This window comes from Mytilus californianus, unplaced genomic scaffold (genome assembly GCF_021869535.1).
Source record: "Mytilus californianus isolate M0D057914Y unplaced genomic scaffold, xbMytCali1.0.p SCAF_14, whole genome shotgun sequence".
NCBI lineage: Eukaryota > Metazoa > Mollusca > Bivalvia > Mytilida > Mytilidae > Mytilus > Mytilus californianus.
The window spans coordinates 33,078,083-33,100,979 of NW_026262626.1; the positions used below are offsets into that span (position 1 = coordinate 33,078,083).

General features: G+C 33.9%; 1 protein-coding gene and 3 long non-coding RNA genes across 6 annotated transcripts in view; 2 read left to right on the forward strand and 2 right to left on the reverse strand.

Annotated features, from left to right (window-relative positions):
* The window catches only part of LOC127724673 (phosphatidylinositol-binding clathrin assembly protein LAP-like), a 488,025-nt gene that overhangs the window by 375,659 nt on the left and 89,469 nt on the right, over window positions 1-22,897 (reverse strand). The window contains exon 5 of the mRNA XM_052231711.1: window positions 1,742-1,781. Coding sequence (XP_052087671.1) covers window positions 1,742-1,781 — 40 coding nt within the window. The remainder of the gene's footprint in view (window positions 1-1,741; window positions 1,782-22,897) is intronic.
* The window catches only part of LOC127724764 (uncharacterized), a 567,962-nt gene that overhangs the window by 280,399 nt on the left and 264,666 nt on the right, over window positions 1-22,897 (forward strand). The gene's annotated exons all lie outside the window — the stretch shown is intronic.
* On the reverse strand, window positions 1,925-21,532 carry LOC127724781 (uncharacterized). Its single transcript, XR_007992687.1, has 2 exons — window positions 20,625-21,532; window positions 1,925-3,542 (listed from the first exon to the last, which is right to left on the reverse strand). It is a non-coding gene; the product is annotated as an uncharacterized LOC127724781 (long non-coding RNA).
* LOC127724825 (uncharacterized) lies at window positions 1,935-5,709 on the forward strand. The gene is made up of 2 exons (XR_007992738.1): window positions 1,935-2,066; window positions 5,671-5,709. It is a non-coding gene; the product is annotated as an uncharacterized LOC127724825 (long non-coding RNA).

Consider the following 22,897-nt stretch of genomic DNA (forward strand, 5'->3'; position numbering starts at 1 on the left):
GGATCTCGATGGTTTACAAGTTCTTAAACAGGATGGGGTGGGGTGACCGCAGGGGACTCGCCTATTATTTCATTAGCTTTGTTTTATTGTCCCATTCAAGAATGTATATGGTTTAGGGGTGGGGATCTTGACCCTTTACAAGTTATCAAAAAGAAGAGGGGTGGGGGTGACCCCACTGGACTTCCCCTATATTTCATTTAATTTGTTTTATTGTCCCATACAAAAAATACACACGGTTTAGGGGTGGGGATCTCAACCATTTACAAGTTCTCAAAATGAAGGGGGTGGTGGTGACCCCAGGGGACTCGCCTTTTATTTCATTTGATTTGTTTTATTGTCCCATACAAGAATATATATAGTTTCAGGGTGGGGATCTCGACCGTTTACAAGTTTTCAAACAGGAGGGGGTGGGGGTGACCCCAGGGGACTCACCTTCAATTTCTTTTGATTTGTTTTATTGTCCCATACAAGAATATATATGGTTTCGGGGTGGGGATCTTGACCGTTTACAAGTTTTCAAAAAGAAGGGGGGTGGGGTTACCCCAGAGGACTTCCCTTCATTTTCATTTGATTTGTTTTATTGTCTCATTCAAGAATATATACGGTTTAGGGTGGGGATCTTGACCATTTACAAGTTATCAACAAGAAGGGGGGTGGAGGTTACCCCCATGGACTTCCCTTATATATCATTTGATTTGTTTTATTGTCCCATTCAAGAATGTATATGGTTTAGGGGTGGGGATCTTGACCCTTTACAAGTTATCAAAAAGAAGAGGGGTGGGGGTGACCCCACTGGACTTCCCCTATATTTCATTTGATTTGTGTTATTGTCCCGTACAAGAATATATATGGTTTAGGGGTGGGGATCTCGACTGTTTTCAACTTCTCAAACAGGAGGGGGTGGGGGTGACCCCAGGGGAATCGCCTTTTATTTCATTTGATTTGTTTTGTTATCACATACAAGAATATATATGGTTTCAGGGTTGGGATCTTGACCGTTTACAAGTTTTCAAAAAGTAGGGGCTGGGGGTGAACCCGGGGACTCCCCAAATATTTCATTTGATTTGTTTTATTGTCCCATACAAGAATATATATGGTTTAGGGGTGGGGATCTCAACCGTTTACAAGATAAAAGCATATTCTTAAATTGAAAGGGGGTGGGGGTAAGAATATATATGGTTTAGGGAGACTTAATTATCTACAAAATGTCTAATATATACAGTCCTACAGATCTTATCAGGAAACAGAAAATTTTCAAATAAATCTGTCACTCCAATGATATTATATGCTAAGATATAACCCAGATCTGATTAATAATTAATAATGTAATTAACTTCAAAATGTCTAATAATATATCTTATAATCATTAACACTTAGAAATAGATAATTTTCAAATAAATCTTGTCATTCCAATATTTTGTTGTGAGATAAGACATTATGCTTAGTCATAAAAAAGATAACAAGAGTAAAATATTTAAAAATTCCACTTTTGGATATTAAAAATGGCGATAATTCACAAAGGAGATATACTAATATCTTGAAAATTGAACTAGACCTTCATTAAGTCCCAGGAAACAACATATTTAAATTTGAAAAAAATTTGTTAAAGCGTTTTCAGGTTATTCTGCTGATAAGCTGATTGGCAACCGCCAGTCTGCCCAGCCGCCCGCCGTATGTTACCATTTTAATAACCGATATTTCCTTCGAAAATCCGGTTAAAATTAATCAACACATATTTTACCTTTTCAGCATTCATCTTCCTCAATACCCCATCATCTTTCCTATAAAACAATGAAAATATAGAGAATGTAAAGTTGCCATCACAAAATAAAAAATACCATAATATGTCCCGTCAACGGGCGTATAACTACATATACATTGAGGTATTTGAGATAAATGTGTCTGAATATAAATGTCCAACAAAATAAAATAAAATGCTTCGCTGGGCGCAGCTTGATACGACCGCAGAGGTCGAACCCTGAACAGTTGGGGCAAGTATGGACACAACATTCAAGCTTGATACAGCTCTGAATTTGGATTGTGATTAAATATTTGACACAGCATAGGTTTCTGACACAGAAAGAATGTGGTCTAAGAACTTCAATTTTTTTAATTTACCTATTATGGTCCAATGTCCAAAATCAAAATACATGGTTAGATTCAGCATATCAAAGAACCCCATATATTCAATTTTTGTTGAAATCAAACAAAGTTTAATTTTGGACCCCAACTTGGACAAACTTGAAAACTGGTCCCATAATCAAAAATCTAAACACATGTTTAGATTCAGCATATCAAAGTACCCCAAGAATTCAATTTTTGTTAAAATCAAACAAAGTTTAATTTTGGACCCTTTGGACCTTAATGTAGACCAATTTAAAAAACGGGACCCAAAATTAAAAATCTAAAAACACGTTTAGATTTGGCATATCAAAGAACCCCAATAATTCAATTTTTGATGAAATCAAACAAAGTTTAATTTTGGACCCTTTTGACCACAATATGAACCAATTTGATAGCGGGCCTACAAAATAAAAAATCTAAATACATGGTAAGATTCAGCATATCAAAGAACCCCATATATTCAATTTTTGTTGAAATCAAACAAAGTTTAATTTTGGACCCCAATTTGGACCAACTTGAAAACTGGGCCAAAAATCAAAAATCTAAATACATGTTTAGATTCAGCATATCAAAGAACCCCATATATTCAATTTTTGTTGAAATCAAACAAAGTTTAATTATGGACCCCAACTTGGACCAACTTGAAAACTGGTCCCATAATCAAAAATCTAAACACATGTTTAGATTCAGCATATCAAAGAACCCCAAAAATTCAATTTTTGTTAAAATCAAACTAAGTTTAATTTTGGACCCTTTGGACCTTAATGTAGACCAATTTAAAAAACGGGACCCAAAATTACAAATCTAAATACACGGTTAGATTTGGCATATCAAAGAACCCCAATAATTCAATTTTTGATGAAATCAAACAAAGTTTAATTTTGGACCCTTTTGACCTCAATATGAACCAATTTGATAGCGGGCCCACAAATAAAAAATCTAAATACATGGTAAGATTCAGCATATCAAAGAACCCCATATATTCAATTTTTGTTGAAATCAAACAAAGTTTAATTTTGGACCCCAATTTGAACCAACTTGAAAACTGGGCCAAAAATCTAAAATCTAAATACATGTTTAGATTCAGCATATCAAAGAACCCCATATATTCAATTTTTGTTGAAATCAAACAAAGTTTAATTTTGGACCCCAACTTGGACCAACTTGAAAACTGGGCCCATAATCAAAATTCTAAACACATGTTTAGATTCAGCATATCAAAGAACCCCAAGAATTCAATTTTTGTTAAAATCAAACTAAGTTTAATTTTGGACCCTTTGGACCTTAATGTAGACCAATTTAAAAACGAGACCCAAAATTAAAAATCTAAATACACGGTTAGATTTGGCATATCAAAGAACCCCAATAATTCAATTTTTGATGAAATCAAACAAAGTTTAATTTTGGACCCTTTTGACCTCAATGTGGACAAAGTTGATAACGGGGCCCAAAAATCAAAAATCTAAATACATGGTTAGATTCAGCATATCAAAGAACCCCATATATTCAATTTTTGTTGAAATCAAACAAAGTTTAATTTTGGACCCCAATTTGGACCAACTTGAAAACTGGGCCCATAATCAAGAATCTAAATACACGGTTAGATTCGACATATCAAAGAACCCCAATAATTCAATTTTTGTTAAAATCAAACTAAGTTTAATTTTGGACCCTTTTGACCTTAATGTAGACCAATTTAAAAACGGGGCCCAAAATCCAAAAACTTAATACACGGTTAGATTCAGCATATTAAAGAACCCCAAGAATTCAAGAATAAAACCCCATTGAAATTGATCAAAAAATAAGCAATTTATACGAAGTATCTTCTTTTGCACAATACTGTGCAATTGAATATTTCTTGCTATTGTGCAATACTGTACAATTGACAATTTCTTGCTATTGCGCAATATTGTGCTATTGGATATTTCTTGCTATTGCGCAATACTGTGCAATTGAAGATTTCTTGCTATTGCGCAATACTGTGCAATTGAAGATTTCTTGCAATTGTGCAATACTGTGCAATTGAAAATTTCTTGCTATTGCACAATACTTATTATATAATAATTTACACATCCTGTTTGGTGTGTAACTCCTACCATATCATTATTATTTGCTTTTAAATATTAATCAGAAATAACCAACTTAAAATGGAAAATTTTAAAAGAAAAAAAAAAGGAAAAAAAGAAAAAAAAAGAAAAAAAAAAAATCCCCCCCCCCCAAATTTTTTGAACCCCCTTATGATTCATCACCCCCAAACTCAATCCCAGCCTTCCCTTTGTGGTATGGTACCTTGCAGTACAATTTCAGAGAGATCCATACACTTGAACACAAGTTATTGTCTGGAAACTAGAAAAATGCTTATTTTTGGCCCCTTTTTGGCCCCCAATTCCTAAACGTTTCGGGCAATTACCCCCAAACTCAATTCCAGCTTTCCCTTTGTGATATGGAACCTTGTAGTACAATTTCAGAAATATCCAAACACTTACACACAAGTTATTGTCATGAAACTAGAAAAATGCTTGTTTTTTGCCCCTTTTTTGGCCCCTAATTCCTAAAATTTTGAGGCAATTACCCCCAAAATCAATTACAGCCTTCCCTTTGTGATATGGAACCTTGTGGTACAATGTCAGAGAGATCCATACACTTACACACAAGTTATTGTCTGGAATTACAAAAATGCTTATTTTTGGCCCCTTTTAGGCCCCTAATTCCTTAACTGTAGGTACCATAACCCCCAAAATCAATCCCAACCTTCCTTTCGTGGTATTGAACCTTATGGTAAAATTTCATGGAGATCCATTCACTTAAACTAAAGTTAGAGTGCGAAAACCAATGTGTCTTCGGACGACGCCGGACGACGCCAGACGACGACGACGACGACGACGACGACGACGACGACGACGACGACGACGACGCCAACGTCATACCAATATACGACCAAAAAATTTTCAATTTTTGCGGTCGTATAAAAAATAAATCGGGAATGTGTCCATGGGACACAGATGATGCCCCTGCATGCATATAACTTTATAAAGGGGGCACAACTTTAGAACCATAAAAGTGACACCACCAAAATTCAAACTTGATCTGTGTTTTGTGGTAATAAGCGTTGTGTATAAGTTTCATAACATTTGGTTGAGGCAAACTAAAGTTAGAGAATGGAAACCATTTTCGGGATGTACTGACAAACGTACAGACAAGGGTAATACATACTTGTAATTAAGACAATAACTATTGAGCCTGAATCACTCACCAAGGGTTGTCATTTTGTTTAGAAATAACAGATTGTAGTTTAAACAAGCATTCTGAGAGTATTGCATGGCAATACATAGTCTCCTACTGGTTAAAAATTCGTTGTTCTGGAACAAAATGCTAACTTGATCTATAACTTGTCATGGTGTAAACTATATAAAATGCTTCGCTGGGGCGCAGCTTGATACGACCGCAGAGGTCGAACCCTGAACAGTTGGGGCAAGTATGGACACAACATTCAAGCTTGATACAGCTCTGAATTTGGATTGTTATTAAATATTTGACACAGCATAGGTTTCTGACACAGAAAGAATGTGGTCTAAGAACTTGAATTTTTTTAATTTACCTATTATGGTCCAATGTCCAAAATCAAAATACATGGTTAGATTCAGCATATCAAAGAACCCCATATATTCAATTTTTGTTAAAATCAAACAAAGTTTAATTTTGGACCCCAACTTGGACAAACTTGAAAACTGGGCCCATAATCAAAAATCTAAACACATGTTTAGATTCAGCATATCAAAGAACCCCAAGAATTCAATTTTTGCTAAAATCAAACTAAGTTTAATTTTGGACCCTTTGGACCTTAATGTAGACCAATTTAAAAAACGGGACTTAAAATTAAAAATCTAAATACACGGTTAGATTTGGAATATCAAAGAACCCCAATAATTCAATTTTTGATGAAATCAAACAAAGTTTAATTTTGGACCCTTTTGACCTCAATATGAACCAATTTGATAGCGGGGCCCACAAATAAAAAATCTAAATTCATGGTTAGATTCAGCATATCAAAGAACCCCATATATTCAATTTTTGTTGAAATCAAAAAAAGTATAATTTTGGACCCCAACTTGGACCAACTTGAAAACTGGGCCCATAATCAAAAATCTAAACACATGTTTAGATTCAGCATATCAAAGAACCCCAAGAATTCAATTTTTGTTAAAATCAAACTAAGTTTAATTTTGGACCCTTTGGACCTCAATGAAGACCAATTTAAAAAACGGGACCCAAATTAAAAATCTAAAAACACGGTTAGATTTGGCATATCAAAGAACCCCAATAATTCAATTTTCGATGAAATCAAACAAAGTTTAATTTTAGACCCTTTTGACCTCAATTTGAACCAATTTGATAGCGGGCCTACAAATAAAAAATCTAAATACATGGTTAGATTCAGCATATCAAAGAACCTCATATATTCAATTTTTGTTGAAATCAAACAAAGTTTAATTTTGGACCCCAATTTGGACCAACTTGAAAACTGGGCCCATAATCAAAAATCTAAATACATGTTTAGATTCAGCATATCAAAGAACCCCATATATTCAATTTTTGTTGAAGTCAAACAAAGTTTAAATACTGGACCCTATCTTGGACCAACTTGAAAACTGGGCTCATAATCAAAAATCTAAACACATGTTTAGATTCAGCAAATCAAAGAACCCCAAGAATTCAATTTTTGTTAAAATCAAACTAAGTTTAATTTGGACCCTTTGGACCTCAATGTAGACCAATTTAAAAAACAGGACCCAAAATTAAAAACCTAAATACACGGTTAGATTTGGAATATCAAAGAACCCCAATAATTCAATTTTAGATGAAATCAAACAAAGTTTAATTTTGGACCCTTTTGACCTCAATATGAACCAATTAGATAACGGGGTCCACAAATAAAAAATCTAAATACATGGTTAGATTCAGCATATCAAAGAACCCCATATATTCAATTTTTGTTGAAATCAAACAAAGTTTAATTTTGGACCCCAATTTGGACCAACTTGAAAACTGGGCCAAAAATCAAAAATCTAAATACATGTTTAGATTCAGCATATCAAAGAACCTCATATATTCAATTTTTGCTAAAATCAAACAAAGTTTAATTTTGGACCCTTTGGACATTAATGTAGACCAATTTGAAAACTGGACCCAAAATCAAAAAATCTAAATACACTGTTAGATTCGGCATAACAAATAAATAAATGTGATCAAAGATTTTACAAATCTAATGCGCCATACTGTGCAATTAAAGATTACTTCTTGAAATTTTTCAATATTTGAAATTTGAAAAAAAAATAATATTTGAAGAATAATTCTTTTTAATTTCTGAAATCTGAAATGAGAAAAAATTGGCCCCCCACAATTTCTTTTTATCCCCCCCCCCCTTTTTCCCCCAAAAAAATTCTTTCCCTCAAGATATGGTCATAATCTCAATTCAAATTTCCAATGGAGTTGGCAACCATAATTACCCATTTAAATTTACCATAGTGCTAACTTAATCTATTTTATAATAGAATTAATAAAAATATAGTGTCAAATCTTTCATATGGATTTTTTTGTAAAAAAAAAAGATGAAAACATTTGCAGATATTTTTACTGGTCTTCCTTTATAAATATGCATTTCTTTAAACATAATTTAAAAGCAGTGTAAGGGAAGTAACCAAAACATTGTATTTGGATTACCTCCCTTACACTGTTTTAGATTATCTTTATTGTTCATTAACCATTACTTTATACATAATTTAAAAGCAGTGTAAGGGAGATAATTTCAATGATGTATTTGATTTATCTCCCTTACACTGCTTTAAATTATGTTTTGTACTAAAGTATTTGTCCATTAACCAGGACAACCTTGTTTTTCCCCCTTTTTTGCCCCTAATTCCTAAACGGTTTGAGCCATAACCCCCCAAAGCAAATCCTAACCATCCCTTTGTGGTATGGAAACTTGTAGTATAATTTCAGAGAGATCCATACACCGTTCCACAGTTATTGTCTGGAAACTAGAAAATGCTCATTTTTGGCCCCTTTTTGGCCCCTAATTCCTTAACTGTTGGTACCATAACCCCCAAAATCAATCCCAACCTTCCTTTTGTGGTATTTAACCTTATGGTCAAATTTCAAAAAGATCCATTCACTTAAACTAAAGTTAGAGTGCGAAAACCAATATGTATTCGGACGACGACGCCGGACGACGACGACGACGACGCCGGACGACGACGACGACGACGACGCCAACGTCATACCAATATACGACCACAAAATTTTTTTGCGGTCGTATAATAACAAATATCAAGTCAATATCTTCAAGCATGACGAAAAAAAGTGTGGAAAACTGATTATTTGAGTGAATTTTCTAAGTCTAAGGACCATAACTCTGCACAAAATCATCAGACAGGAACAAAATTCAAACCTGATCTGTAACTTGTCATGATAAAAAGATATACCAAATATCAAATCAATATCTTAAAGCACAAAGAAAATAAATGTGGATCGTGTCCTCATGTGGACACAGATGATGCCCCCGCTTGCATATCATATAGTTATAAAGGGACATAACTGAAGAACGGTAAAAGTGACGCTACCCAAATTTGAACTTGATCTGAGTTTTTTGGTAATAAGCATTGTGTGTAAGTCTCACTACATTTGGTTGAGGCTAACTTAAGTAGAGAACAGAAACTAAAAATTCAGCAATTTTTCTACTTGTAAACACGCATAACTCTAGAACGGTTGTGTATAAGTTTTATAACATAGGTTGAGACAAACTAAAGTTAGAGAACAGAAACGAAAAATTCAGCAATTTTTATGTTTATAAAGGGACATAACTCAAGAATGGTAAAAGTGACGCCACCAAATTTCTTACTTAATCTGTATTATGTAGTAATAAGCATTGTGTATAAGTTTCATAACATTTGGTTGAGGCAAACTCAAGTTAGAGAACAGAAACAAAAAAAATTGTACATTATCTTAGTTTTGAGGTAATGAATATTGTGTATAGGTTTCATAATGTTTGGTTGGGGAAACCTTAAATTACAGAATGGAAACTAAAAATTTTGCAATCTTTCGATTTATAAAGGGCATAACTCAATAATGGTTAAAGTGACACTACCCAAATTCAACTTGATCTGTGTTTTATCAGTGGAAGGCAAACTTAAACATTGCATTGTATAAAGCATTGATTGTAGTTGATTCAACTATAATCATAGACAAAGGAAGATAACTCCAATTTTAATAAAATGCTCCGTAGGGCGCAGCTTGATAACAGGACATATAAACAGGTGAAAATTATCTATAAAGGCTTAGTGTAATCAAACTTTATGTATATAATTAACAATTTCTGTTCAAAGGAAAATAACTCAATCACAAAAAAATACCACTTATGGATATTAAAAAGGGCCATAACTCACAAACGAGAAAAGCTAAAATCGTGAAAATTGAACTTGACCTTCATTTAGTCGCAGGAAAAAACATATCTAAATTTGTCAAAGGGTTTTCATGTTATTGAAGAGACACTGTTTGGCAGCCACCCGCCTGCCGTACATCCCCAAATCAATAACTGATTTTTACTTCGAAAATCCGGTAAAAAATCAGCTCAATATGTGAAGGTGTTTAGAAAAAAAGTCTGTATAACTGTTCGTTACGGAATGACAGAATGACAGAATGACTGAATGACGGAATGACGGAATGAAGAATAAGGGTAAAACTATATGGCCCAGACAACTTTGTTGCAATGTATATGAAATAAGAAATGATTGTAACAGAATGCTGTTACGAAGTCTCCCAAACGAAGCTCCCATAATTCGTAATTCCAAGGGTCGCCTGCCATTGGGCAAAGTCCAGTGAAAATTGGTTTGGTCAAGTAAAGTTATATGCATTAGTGATGCCTGGGGACTAACCCTGTATATCATTCAAATCATCTTGGCATGACAAACTAGAATATATATGGTTTAGGGGTGTGGATCTCGACCATTTACAAGATACTAGAACATTGAGGGGGGGCAACCCCTGGGGACTAACCCTATATGTCATTCAAATGTAAGAGACATGACGAACAGGAATATACTGTAAATTGGGAAATGTTGGCGTCAGGATATTTTGGCGGTTTTCTCTCGAAAGGCAAGTGTTTTATTTTGGTGTGTGTAATTTTGGTGCTTCGTCCAATTGATATGTTTAATTTTGGAACAACAGTAGTGAGCAAGCTCGTTCATATTTGCCTTTATTTACCCGTTTATTGACAAAATATCATTGAATTTCTCAAACAAGAATTAGACAAAGTTAACATAATGAAGGAATTGGATACGGATGCAAATAATTCTGTATATCGTGGTTCAAAGCTCAAAGAAGTTATGAAATAAAATCTTAAACATTAAAATCACTTTTTAAATAGATTATCTATTTTTAACAAATATCATATGAAATAAATTTTAATCATCTCTATTGCAGTACATGTTAATCTATTGACGATCAAGGATTTAAATTTTAATCCTTATGCCCCTGGCAGTACATGTTAATTATTTGAAGATAAAGGATTACAAGGAGTTTTGATATTCTAATTCCCAATAACGGTGTCTAATCAGCAAAAGCATGGTATATTTATGGCATGTGTGAATAAAAATTGATGCTGTGTTTTCTTAACAATTTCAGAAAATTGACAATTAAGTAATAAAATGCTCCGCTGGGCGCAGCTTGATATGACCGCAGAGGTCGAACCATGAACAGTTGGGGCAAGTATGGACACAACATTCAAGCTTGATACAGCACTGAATTTGGATTGTGATTAAATATTTGACACAGCATAGGTTTCTGACACAGAATAAAAGTGGTCTAAGAACTTAAAATTATTTAATTTACCTATTCAAACCATATCATTATTATTTGCTTTTATATATAAATCAGAAATAACCAATTTAAAATGGAAAATTTTAAGGAAAAAAAAAGGAAAAAAAGGAAAAAAAAATCCCTCCCCCAATTTTTTTTAACCCCCTTATGATTCATCACCCCCAAACTCAATCCCAGCCTTCCCTTTGTGGTATGGTACCTTGCAGTACAATTTCAGAGAGATCCATACACGTGAACACAAGTTATTGTCTGGAAACTAGAAAAATGCTTGTTTTTTGGCCCTTTTTGGCCCCAAATTCCTACACATTTAAGGCAATTACCCCCAAACTTTCCCTTTGTGATATGGAACCTTGTAGTACAATTTTATAAAAATCCATACACTTACACACAAGTTATTGTCCTGAAACTAGAAAAATGCTTGTTTTTTGCCCCTTTTTGGACCCTAATTCCCAAAATTTTGAGGCAATTACCCCCAAAATCAATCCCAGCCTTCCCTTTGTGGTATGGTACCATGCAGTACAATTTCAGAGAGATCCATACACTTGAACACAAGTTATTGTCTGGAAACTAGAAAAATGCTTATTTTTAGCCCCTTATTCCTTTGTGGTATGGTACCTTGCAGTACAATTTCAGAGAGATCCATACACTTGATCACAAGTTATTGTCTGGAAACTAGAAAAATGCTTATTTTTGGCCCCTTTTTGGTCCCTTATTCCTAAACATTTTGGGCAATTACCCCCAAATTCAATTCCAGCTTTCCCTTTGTGACATGGAACCTTGTAGTACAATTTCAGAAAGATCCATACACTTACACACAAGTTATTGTCATGAAACTAGAAAAATGCTTGTTTTTTGTCCCTTTTTTGGCCCCTAATTGCTAAAATTTTGAGGCAATTACCCCCAAAATCAATCCCAGCATTCCCTTTGTGATATGGAACCTTTTGGTACAATGTCTGAGAGATCCATACACTAACACACAAGTTATGTATGGAAGTTACAAAAATGCTTATTTTTGACCCCTTTTTGGCCCCTAATTTTTAACTGTTGGTACCATAACCCCCAAAATCAATCCCAACCTTCCTTTTGTGGTATTGAACCTTATGGTAAAATTTCATAGAGATCCATTCACTTAAACTAAAGTTAGAAAACCAATGTGTCTTCGGACGACGCCGCCGACGCCAATGTCATACCAATATACGACCACAAAATTTTTTTTGCGGTTGTATAAAAATGTGGATAGTGTCCACATGTGGACACAGATGATGCCCCCTTGCATATCATATAGTTATAAAGGGACATAACTGAAGAACGGTAAAAGTGACGCTACCCAATTTGAACTTGATCTAAGTTTTGTGGTAATAAGCATTGTGTGTAAGTCTCATAACATTTGATTGAGGCTAACTTTAGAGAACAGAAACTAAAAATTCAGCAATTTTTCTATTTGTAAACACGCATAACTCTAGAATTCTAGAATGGTTGTATATAAGTTTTATAACATTTGGTTGAGACAAACTAAAGTTAGAGAACGGAAACGAAAAATTCAGCAATTTTTATGTTTATAAAGGGACATAACTCAAGAATGGAAAAAGTGTCACCACCAAATTTCATACTTAATCTGTATTATGTAGTAATAAGCATTGTGTATAAGTTTCATAACATTTGGTTGAGGCAAACTTAAAGTTAGAGAACGGAAACAAAAAATTTGTACTTGATCTTAGTTTTGTGGTGATGAATATTGTGTATAGGTTTCATAATGTTTGGTTGGGACAACCTTAAGTTACAGAATGGAAACTAAAAATTTTGCAATCTTTCGATTTATAAACATGATAAAGGGGCATAACTCAATAATGGTTAAAGTGACGCTCCCCAAATTCAACTTGATCTGTGTTTTATCAGTGGAAGTCAAAATTAAACATTGCATTGTATAAAGTATTGATTGAAGTTGATTCAACTATAATCATGGACAAAGGAAGATAACTCCAATTTTAACTAGAGGCTCTCAAGAGCCTGTGTCGCTCACCTGTATTTACTGATGCTTTGGAAATCATGTAAAATAAGGATAAAACTTGACAAACTTGATCTGTGTTTTTTGGTAATAAGCATTGTGTATAAGTTTCATAACATTTGGTTGAGAAAACTCAAGTTAGAGAATGGAAACCAATTTTGGGACGTACGTACGTACGTACCTACGTACAGACGGATAAGGGTAAAATTTAATGCCCCCACCGCTACAGCGAGGGCATAACAAAACAGAAAGAAAGAGACACAAAACATTCAAATTGCGAGAGAAAGAGAGAGAAATGGTTTAATGTGAGAGAAAGACAGAGAAAACATTCAATGTGAGAGAAAAAGAGAGAAAATGTTCAATGTGAGAGAAAGAGAGAGAAAATGTTCAATGTGAGAGAAATAGAAAGAAACTGTTCAATGTGAGAGAGAGAGAGAGAGAAAACATTCAATGTGAGAGAGAGAGAGAGAGAGAGAGAGAGAGAAAACATTCAATGTGAGAGAAAGAGAGAGAAAATGTTCAATGTGAGAGAAAGAGAGAGAAAACGTTCAATGTGAGAGAAAGAGAAAGAAACTGTTAAATGTGTGAGAGAGAGAGAGAAAACATTCAATGTGAGAGAAAGAGAGAGAAAATGTTCAATGTGAGAGAGAGAGAGAGAGAGAGAAAAAGTTCAATGTGAGAGAAAGAGAGAGAAAATGTTCAATGTGAGAGAGAGAGAGAAAATGTTCAATGTGAGAATGTAGCTTTCAAGTAAAGAGCCAGAAAGTTAACTTAAAACAAAATATACTAGTTCTTAATTGTCAAGTAGGGATTTGAAAAGATTGTAAAGACTTGAAAAGTATTTCTTTCTTTAAAAAAAACAACCTATTGAGGAATATTAACATAAAGTTTATCAACCTAAAAGAAACTTTTGCATTTAAATTTAAAAATTTTCGTAGAGGAGTCATGAGTCCAAATTTTTCTAGGCTTGTTAATATGGTTAGCTGTTTTACATTTAATCAACTTTGAGTCAATTCATGTGGAATATGTCTGTTCATAAATTCATATATAGTAATACAAATGGTAGTTATGCAACAAAATCTAGCCTCTAAACTTTTAATTGTGTAACAGTGGATTTGAATGGCAAGTGATCCTATTCCCTTAGTTGTGACATTTTGACCGAGTCACGGTGGATTCAAATGGCAAGTGATCCTATTCCCTTAGTTGTGACATTTTGACTGAGTCATGGTGGATTCAGATGGCAAGTGATCATATTCCCTTGGTTGTGACATTTTGACTGAGTCACGGTGGATTCAGATGGCAAGTGATCCTATTCCCTTAGTTGACATTTTGACTGAGTCATGGTGGATTCAGATGGCAAGTGATCCTATTCCCTTAGTTGACATTTTGACTGAGTCACGGTGGATTCAGATGGCAAGTGATCCTATTCCCTTAGTTGACATTTTGACTGAGTCATGGTGGATTCAGATGGCAAGTGATCCTATTCCCTTAGTTGACATTTTGACTGAGTCATGGTGGATTCAGATGGCAAGTGATCCTATTCCCTTAGTTGACATTTTGACTGAGTCACGGTGGATTCAGATGGCATGTGATGCATGCATATAGCAAGAGACACCTACCCTGTTAATGTACCCAGTGCCACTCTGTTAGGAGTTAATGTGATACCCTCAGTCAATGTACCCAGTGTCACTCTGTTAGGAGTTAATGTGATACTTATAGATTATTACATGGCATTTTCCATATTGGCCCTAGTATCAGCCCTAGACTCCCATATCAAGCCAGAGGGCTTTAGCCCGAGGGCTTGATATGGGTCGTGGGCTGATACCATGGACCATATGGAAAATGACATGTAATAATCTATTTATCACATATTTTCAAGCAAAGAAAACAGATAGTATATACCAAATTATGTTTGATATTTTCAACAAAAATTCAAAAAAACATTTAACGAAAAAAATTTTAAAAATGTATCACAGTGAGTTAACAAAGTTCGTATCCCAGTGAGTAAACAAAGTTCGTATCCCAGTGAGTTAACAAAGTTCATATCCCAGTGAGTAAACAAAGTTTTGTGAAAAGTTTAACAAATAATTAACAATAAATATATTAATTCCCAGAATTGTAAATATTAAACTACTTTAAAAAGTGTTACATTTCCAATTAATGCTGACGAAGAATACACCATATCGCTACTATGATTTGGAAATATGTTCCGCTTGATCTTTCGATGTCATACAACAATCGCTTTTTCATTGTGACGTCATATATTTTCTAAATTCTTTATGACGTCCAAATTTTACGGGAACTTTTGTGATTTCCACTGTTGATTTTTTATATTTTTTCTACTACAGCAGATCGCGTAAATTTCTAAATTTCTTTTCATTGTGTTCTCATTTTTCATTTCTTGTATTACATACATCGTAATTTGATCTGTGAGAAACCTCTCCTGATTGTCTAACTGCTTCGGATGACAACGTGTTTACAAATAGTTTTTGATTGACAGGTTACCGGAAGTTAAACTCGGGGGCTCGATATGGATTTCAAGGGCTAATATCGATATTGGCCCCGAGGGCTGATAACCAACCTTGACTTCCGGATATTATTGGCCATGCAAAAACGTACATATCAGTACAAAATATGTGATAACCTCAGTTAATGTACCCAGTGTCACTCAGTTAATGTGATATTTTGAACATTGGTAAACTACTGTTTACTTCAACCTATTAAACAGATTACTGAATGTTTGTAGAGAGAAAACAAACAGATAATATAACAAACAGATTAAGTATAAAAAAATAATGACTGCTTCCTTCATAATTTCATAATGAACTCTGAATCACCAGCATGAAAATACATAAATTTGTCCTAATCAACAACACATTTAGTGTATGAGTATACCATCCCTATTATATTGTATTTACAAGATACTTTACAAACCCAGCTTTTTGGGTATAAGTTATACTGTATCTTAAGAATGTATAAAATGGTTTTTCTTCAGTACTGCATACAAACAATGTAGGAATCGAAACACTTTTAAATGATTTTATTACACATCAGAGCATTCTCTCCATGTATGGATATATATATGTGTGTAAATGCTTTCATCATGCCACATCTCCTTACACCTAGTTTGCATATAAAAGTGTTGTAAAACACTTAAAATAGGCGAGTCTTCCAAAGACTTTGTCACCTGTTGTCTCCAAATAATATTTGCAGAAATGGGGAAGTCCATGTTTTGGTATCAATTTAAATGGAAAGTGAACAACTTCAAGTTCTAGAAAAGTTGGTGACAATTTATAAAAATTGTTCCTGGAGTTGTAGTTTAACACACTAATATAAGAAGAAATGGCTAATTAAGTCCATGTGACCACAAAAACTCATTCAGAGGTGCATAAGGAAGAATTTATTACAGTTATTGCAATTCAGAATATTCATCGTTTCTGGGTTGAAAGCTGAACAGTGGTACCGATATTTAAAAATAAAATGCTTCGCTGGGGCGCAGCTTGATACGACCGCAGAGGTCGAACCCTGAACAGTTGGGGCAAGTATGGACACAAAATTCAAGCTTGATACAGCTACGACTTTGGATTGTCATTAAATATTTGACACAGCATAGGTTTCTGACACAGGATGAATGTGGTGTAAGAACTGGAAAAAATTTAATTTACCTATTATGGTGGAATATCCATAAACTAAATTGTTTGTTAATTTCAATATATCAAAGAATATGTAGAATTCAATGTTTGATGTAATGTAATAAAGTTGAAATTTGGACCGTTTTTGTTCAATGTGGACCAATTTGGTAACATGTATAAATAATCAAAAATCTAAATACATGCATATGGGAGCCCATTTAAATACATCATAAAGGTATTAAAATAGAAAGTGACATCATAGTCATGGCTAAAAATAAACAAAAATCCTTAATCAGCAATATTTAAAGTAATATCTAAAAATAAAATTCCTTTGTAACCATAAAAGCCCATTTAAATACATCATAAAGATATTAAAATAGAAAATGACATCATAGTCATGGCTAAACATAGCAAAAAACCCTTAATCAGCATCATTTAACAGTAATATCTAAAAATGGAAATTACATCATAAAGGTATTAAAATAGAAAATGACATCATAGTCATGGCTAAAAATAAACAAAATCCTTAATCAGCATCAGCAACATTTTATAGTAATATCTAAAAATAAAATTCCTTTGTAACCATAAAAGCCCATTTAAATACATCATAACAGATATTAAAATAGAAAATGACATCATAGTCATGGCTAAACATAGCAAAAACCTTAATCAGCATCATTTAAAAGTAATATCTAAAAATAAAAATTTCTTTGCAACCATAAAAGTAAAATAGAAAATGACATCATAATCATAGCTAAAAATAAACAAAAATTTTTTTTATTGGCAAATTTTAAATGGAGTTTATTATACTAAAACAATAAATTTGCAACCATAAACATGATAAAACCCCATTTAAACACATCATAAAAATATTAAATAATTCAACTATATCATAAGGCTATAAAAATAGAAAATGACTTCATAGTCAAGGCTAAAGGTAAACAAATAACCTTCATCAGCAAAATTTTATATTGGCAAATTTCCAATGAAGTTTATTACACTAAAATTGTTGGCAAATTTCCAATGCATTTGTTAACAATAAAGTTATTGGCAAATTTCCAATTTACATAATTTAAAAGCAGTGTAGATGAGATATTTCAATGAGTTTGAATTACCAACCTTACACTGCTTTTAAATAATGTTCTTTACTCAATTATTTGTCTATTAAAATGGAAACCCTTGTTTTTTAACCTTTTTTCCCCTTATTCCTTAAACATTAGAGCCATAACCACCCCCCCCCCCCCCCTCCCCCAAAGCCAATTATTACTTTCCAATGTAACCTCAATTTCCAATATACATAATTTTAAATTTCAGTTCCTCATGATATATAACCGTATCATTATTATTTTCTTTCATATATAAATCTGAAACAACCATCTTTAAATGGAAAATTTTAAAGAAAAAAAAAGGAAAAAAAAAAATCCTACCCCCCACACATTTTTTCAACCCCCTTTTGATTCATCATCCCCCACCTCAATCACAACCTTCAATTTGTGGTATGGTACATTGCAATACAATTTCACAGAGATCCATACACTTGAACACAAGTTTTTGTTGCAAACTAAAAAAATCCTTATTTTCGACCAATATTTGGCCCCTTATTCATAAATGTTTGAGCAATTAACCCCAAAACTCAATTCCTACTTTCTCTTCGTGATAAAAAATAACAAACTTAAAATGTAAATTTTAAACAAAAAAAAAAGGAAACAAAAAAATTACCCCTTTTTTGACCCCCGCCCCCCTTATGATTCATCACCCCCACCCCCCTTTCCCCCCAAACCAAGCTCAATAACAGCCTTGCCTTTGTGGTATGGTACCTTGTAATACAATTTTAGAGAGATCCATACACTTGAACACAAGTTATTGTCTAGAAACTAAAAAATGCTTATTTTAAACCCCTTTTTAGGCCCCTTATCATTAAACGTTTTGGGCAATTACCACAACACTCAATTCCAGCTTTCCCTTTGTGAAATGGAACCTTGTAGTAAAATTTCAGAAAGATCCATACACTTACACACAAGTTATTGTCATGAAACTAGAAAAATGCTAGTTTTTTGCCCCCTTTTGGCCCCTTATTCCTAAAATTTTGAGGCAATTAACCCCAAAATCAATCCCAGCATTGACCCTTTGTGATATGGAATCTTGTGGTACAATGTCAAAGAGATCCATATGCTAACACACAAGTTATGTCTGGAAGTTACAAAAATGCTTATTTTCGGCCCCTTTTTGGCCCCTAATTCCTTAACTGTTGGTACCATAACCCCTAAAATCAATCCCCACCTTCCTATTGTGGTATTGAACCTTATGGTAAAATTTCATAGAGATCCATTCACTTAAACTAAAGTTAGAGTGCGAAAACCATTGTGTATTCGGACGACGACGCCAGACGACGACGACGATGACGACGACGACGCCAACGTCATACCAATATACGACCTCAAAATTTTTTTGCGGTCGTATAAAAAAAAGGAAAAAAAGAAAAAAAAAAAGGAAAAAAAGAAAAAAAAAGAAAACTCCCCCCCCCCCCAAATTTTTTGTACCCCCTTATGATTCATCACCCCCAAACTCAATCCCAGCCTTCCCTTTGTGGTATGGTATCTTGCAGTACAATTTCAGAGAGATCCATACAATTGAACACAAGTTATTGTCTGGAAACTAGAAAAATGCTTATTTTTGGCCCCTTTTTGGCCCTGAATTCCTAAACGTTTCGGGCAATTACCCCCAAACTCAATTCCAGCTTTCCCTTTGTGATATGGAACCTTGTAGTACAATTTAAGAAATATCCAAACACTTACACACAAGTAATTGTCATGAAACTAGAAAAATGCTTGTTTTTTGCCCCTTTTTTGGCCCCTAATTCCTAAAATTTTGAGGCAAATACCCCCAAAATCAATTACAGCCTTCCCTATGTGATATGGAACCTTGTGGTTCAATGTCAGAGAGATCCATACACTTACACACAACTTATTGTCTGGAAGTTACAAAAATGCTTATTTTTGGCCCCTTTTTGGCCCCTAATTCCTTAACTGTTGGTACCATAACCCCCAAAATCAATCCCAACCTTCCTTTCGTGGTATTGAACCTTATGGTAAAATTTCATGGAGATCCATTAACTTAAACTAAAGTTAGAGTGCGAAAACCAATGTGTCTTCGGACGACGCCAGACGACGCCAGACGACGCCGGACAACGACGACGACGACGACGACGACGACGACGACGACGCCAACGTCATACCAATATACGACCAAAAAATTTTTAATTTTTGCGGTCGTATAAAAATATGAGATAAAAGGGGCAGGGCTTGACCCCCAGAACAAAACTTATTGTGCACTCTCAGGAGAGGCCTTTCCATGACAAGAATATATGTTGATTAGGAGTAGGGGTCTGAATAGTTTTTAAAATATATTTACAAATTAAGATAAAATGGGGGCAGGGACATTCAACCCTAGAGACAAAACCTATGGTACACTATAAAAGTCATGCCATTACAATTAAGAATACTGTAAATTCAGAAATTATTGCGTGCATTTATTATTGCGATTTTGTCATTGTAGACTTAAATGCGATTTTAATTTTTACGATTTTGAGAAAAATCCTGTTTAGTTCATATAAAATATTTCAAAATGCGAGTTTAAATTATTGCGTTTACAACTCTGTCGCATTTGTCGCAATAATAATAAAATGCTCCACAGGGCGCAGCTTGATACGACCGCAGAGGTCGAACCCTGAACAGTTGGGGCAAGTATGGACACAACATTCAAGCTTGATACAGCTCTGAATTTGGATTGTGATTAAATATTTGACACAGCATAGGTTTCTGACACAGAATGAATGTGGTCTAAGAACTTAAAAATTTTAAATTGGACATTCACCTATTATGGTCCAATATCCAAAATCTAAATACATGGTTAGATTCAGCATATCAAAGAACCCCAAGAATTCAATTTTTGATGAAATCAAACAAAGTTTAATTTTAGACCCTTTTGACCTCAATGTGGACAAAGTTGATAACGGGGCCCAAAAATCAAAAATCTAAATACATGGTTAAATTCAGCATATCAAAGAACCCCATATATTCAATTTTTGTTGAAATCAAACAAAGTTTAATTTTGGACTCTGATTTGGACCAACTTGAAAACTGGGCCCATAATCAAAAATCTAAATACATGTTTAGATTCAGCATATCAAAGAACCCTAAAAATTCAATTTTTGTTAAAATCAAACTAAGTTTAATTTTGGACCCTTTGGACCTTAATGTAGACCAATTTGAAAACGGAACCAAAAATTAAGAATCTAAATACACGGTTAGATTCGGCATATCAAAGAACCCCAATAATTCAATTTTTGATGAAATCAAACAAAGCTAAATTTTGGACCCTTTGGACCTCAATGTGGACCAATTAAAAAACGGGTCCCAAAATCCAAAAACTTAATACACAGTTAGATTCAGCATATTAAAGAACCCCAAGAATTCAAGAATAAAACCCCATTGAAATTGATCAAGAAATAACCAATTTATACGAAGTATCTTCTTTTGTACAATACTGTGCAATTGAATATTTCTTTCTATTGCGCAATACTGTACAATTGACAATTTCTTGCTATTGCGCAATATTGTGCTATTGGATATTTCTTGCTATTGCGCAATACTGTGCAATTGAAGATTTCTTGCTATTGCGCAATACTGTGCAATTGAAGATTTCTTGCTATTGTGCAATACTGTGCAATTGAAAATTTCTTGCTATTGCACAATACTTATTATATAATAATTTACACATCCTGTTTGGTGTGTATCTCCTACCATATCATTATTATTTGCTTTTAAATATAAATCAGAAATAACCAACTTAAAATGGAAAATTTTAAAAGAAATTAAAAAGGAAAAAAAGAAAAGAAAAAAAATCCCCCCCCCAAATTATTTGAACGCCCTTATGATTCATCACCCCCAAACTCAATCCCAGCCTTCCCTTTGTGGTATGGTACCTTGCAGTACAATTTCAGAGAGATCCATACACTTGAACACAAGTTATTGTCTGGAAACTAGAAAAAGGCTTATTTTTGGCCCCTTTTTGGCCCCCAATTCCTAAACGTTTTTGGCAATTACCCCCAAACTCAATTCCAGCTTTCCCTTTGTGATATGGAACCTTGGAGTACAATTTCAGAAATATCCAAACACTTACACACAAGTTATTGTCATGAAACTAGAAAAATGCTTGTTTTTTGCCCCTTTTTTGGCCCCTTATTCCTAAAATTTTGAGGCAATTACCCCCAAAATCAATTACAGCCTTCCCTTTGTGATATGGAACCTTGTGGTACAATGTCAGAGAGATCCATACACTTACACACAAGTTATTGTCTGGAAGTTACAAAAATGCTTATTTTTGGCCCCTTTTTGGCCCCTAATTCCTTTACTGTTGGTACCATAACCCCCGAAAATCAATCCCAACCTTCCTTTCGTGGTATTGAACCTTATGGTATATTAATATGGTTTAGGAGTGGGGAACAGACTTTTGGAGTTATGAAGAGGAGCAGGATCATCACCAAAAATGGCCAAATCCTAGGGTGCACCGACAAGGTCATTGGAAACAATAATTTATGGTTTTCAGGGTTATGTCCCTAAAAATATAAAATATTTGACAGAGGTTCAATGTTCAGGTTAGATTCATTTTTAATGGTATGAGACACATCATCTTGGGACAAAGATCCATCCATGCACAAAATATCAATAAAAATCATTAAATCTATACCATTGGCAGCTTTCATTTTTTTTTGTGCAAATGAACATTGTATTCAAATTTCCGAAGGATCAGTCTTATTGGCATATGGTAAAAATAAGTCTCATAACATTTGGTTGTGGCTAACTTAAGTTCAAGAACAGAAACGAAAAAATTCAGCAAATTTTCCATTTGTAAATAGGCAAAACTCAAGAACGGTAAAAGTGATACTACCAAAATTCAAACTTGATCTGTATTTTATGGTAATAAGCATTGTGTATAAGTTTCATAAAATTTTGTTGAGGCAAACTAAAGTTAGAGAATGGAAACCAAAAATTCAGCAATTTTTATGTTTATAAAGGGGCATAACTCAAGAACGATATAAGTGAAGCCACCCAATTTCGAACATGGTCTGCATTATGTGGTAATTAGCATTCTGTATAAGTTTCATAACATTTTGTTGAGGCAAACTAAAGTTAGAGAACGGAAACGAAAAAAATCAGCAACTTTTGTTTAGAAAGGGGCATAACTCAAGAACGGTAAAAGT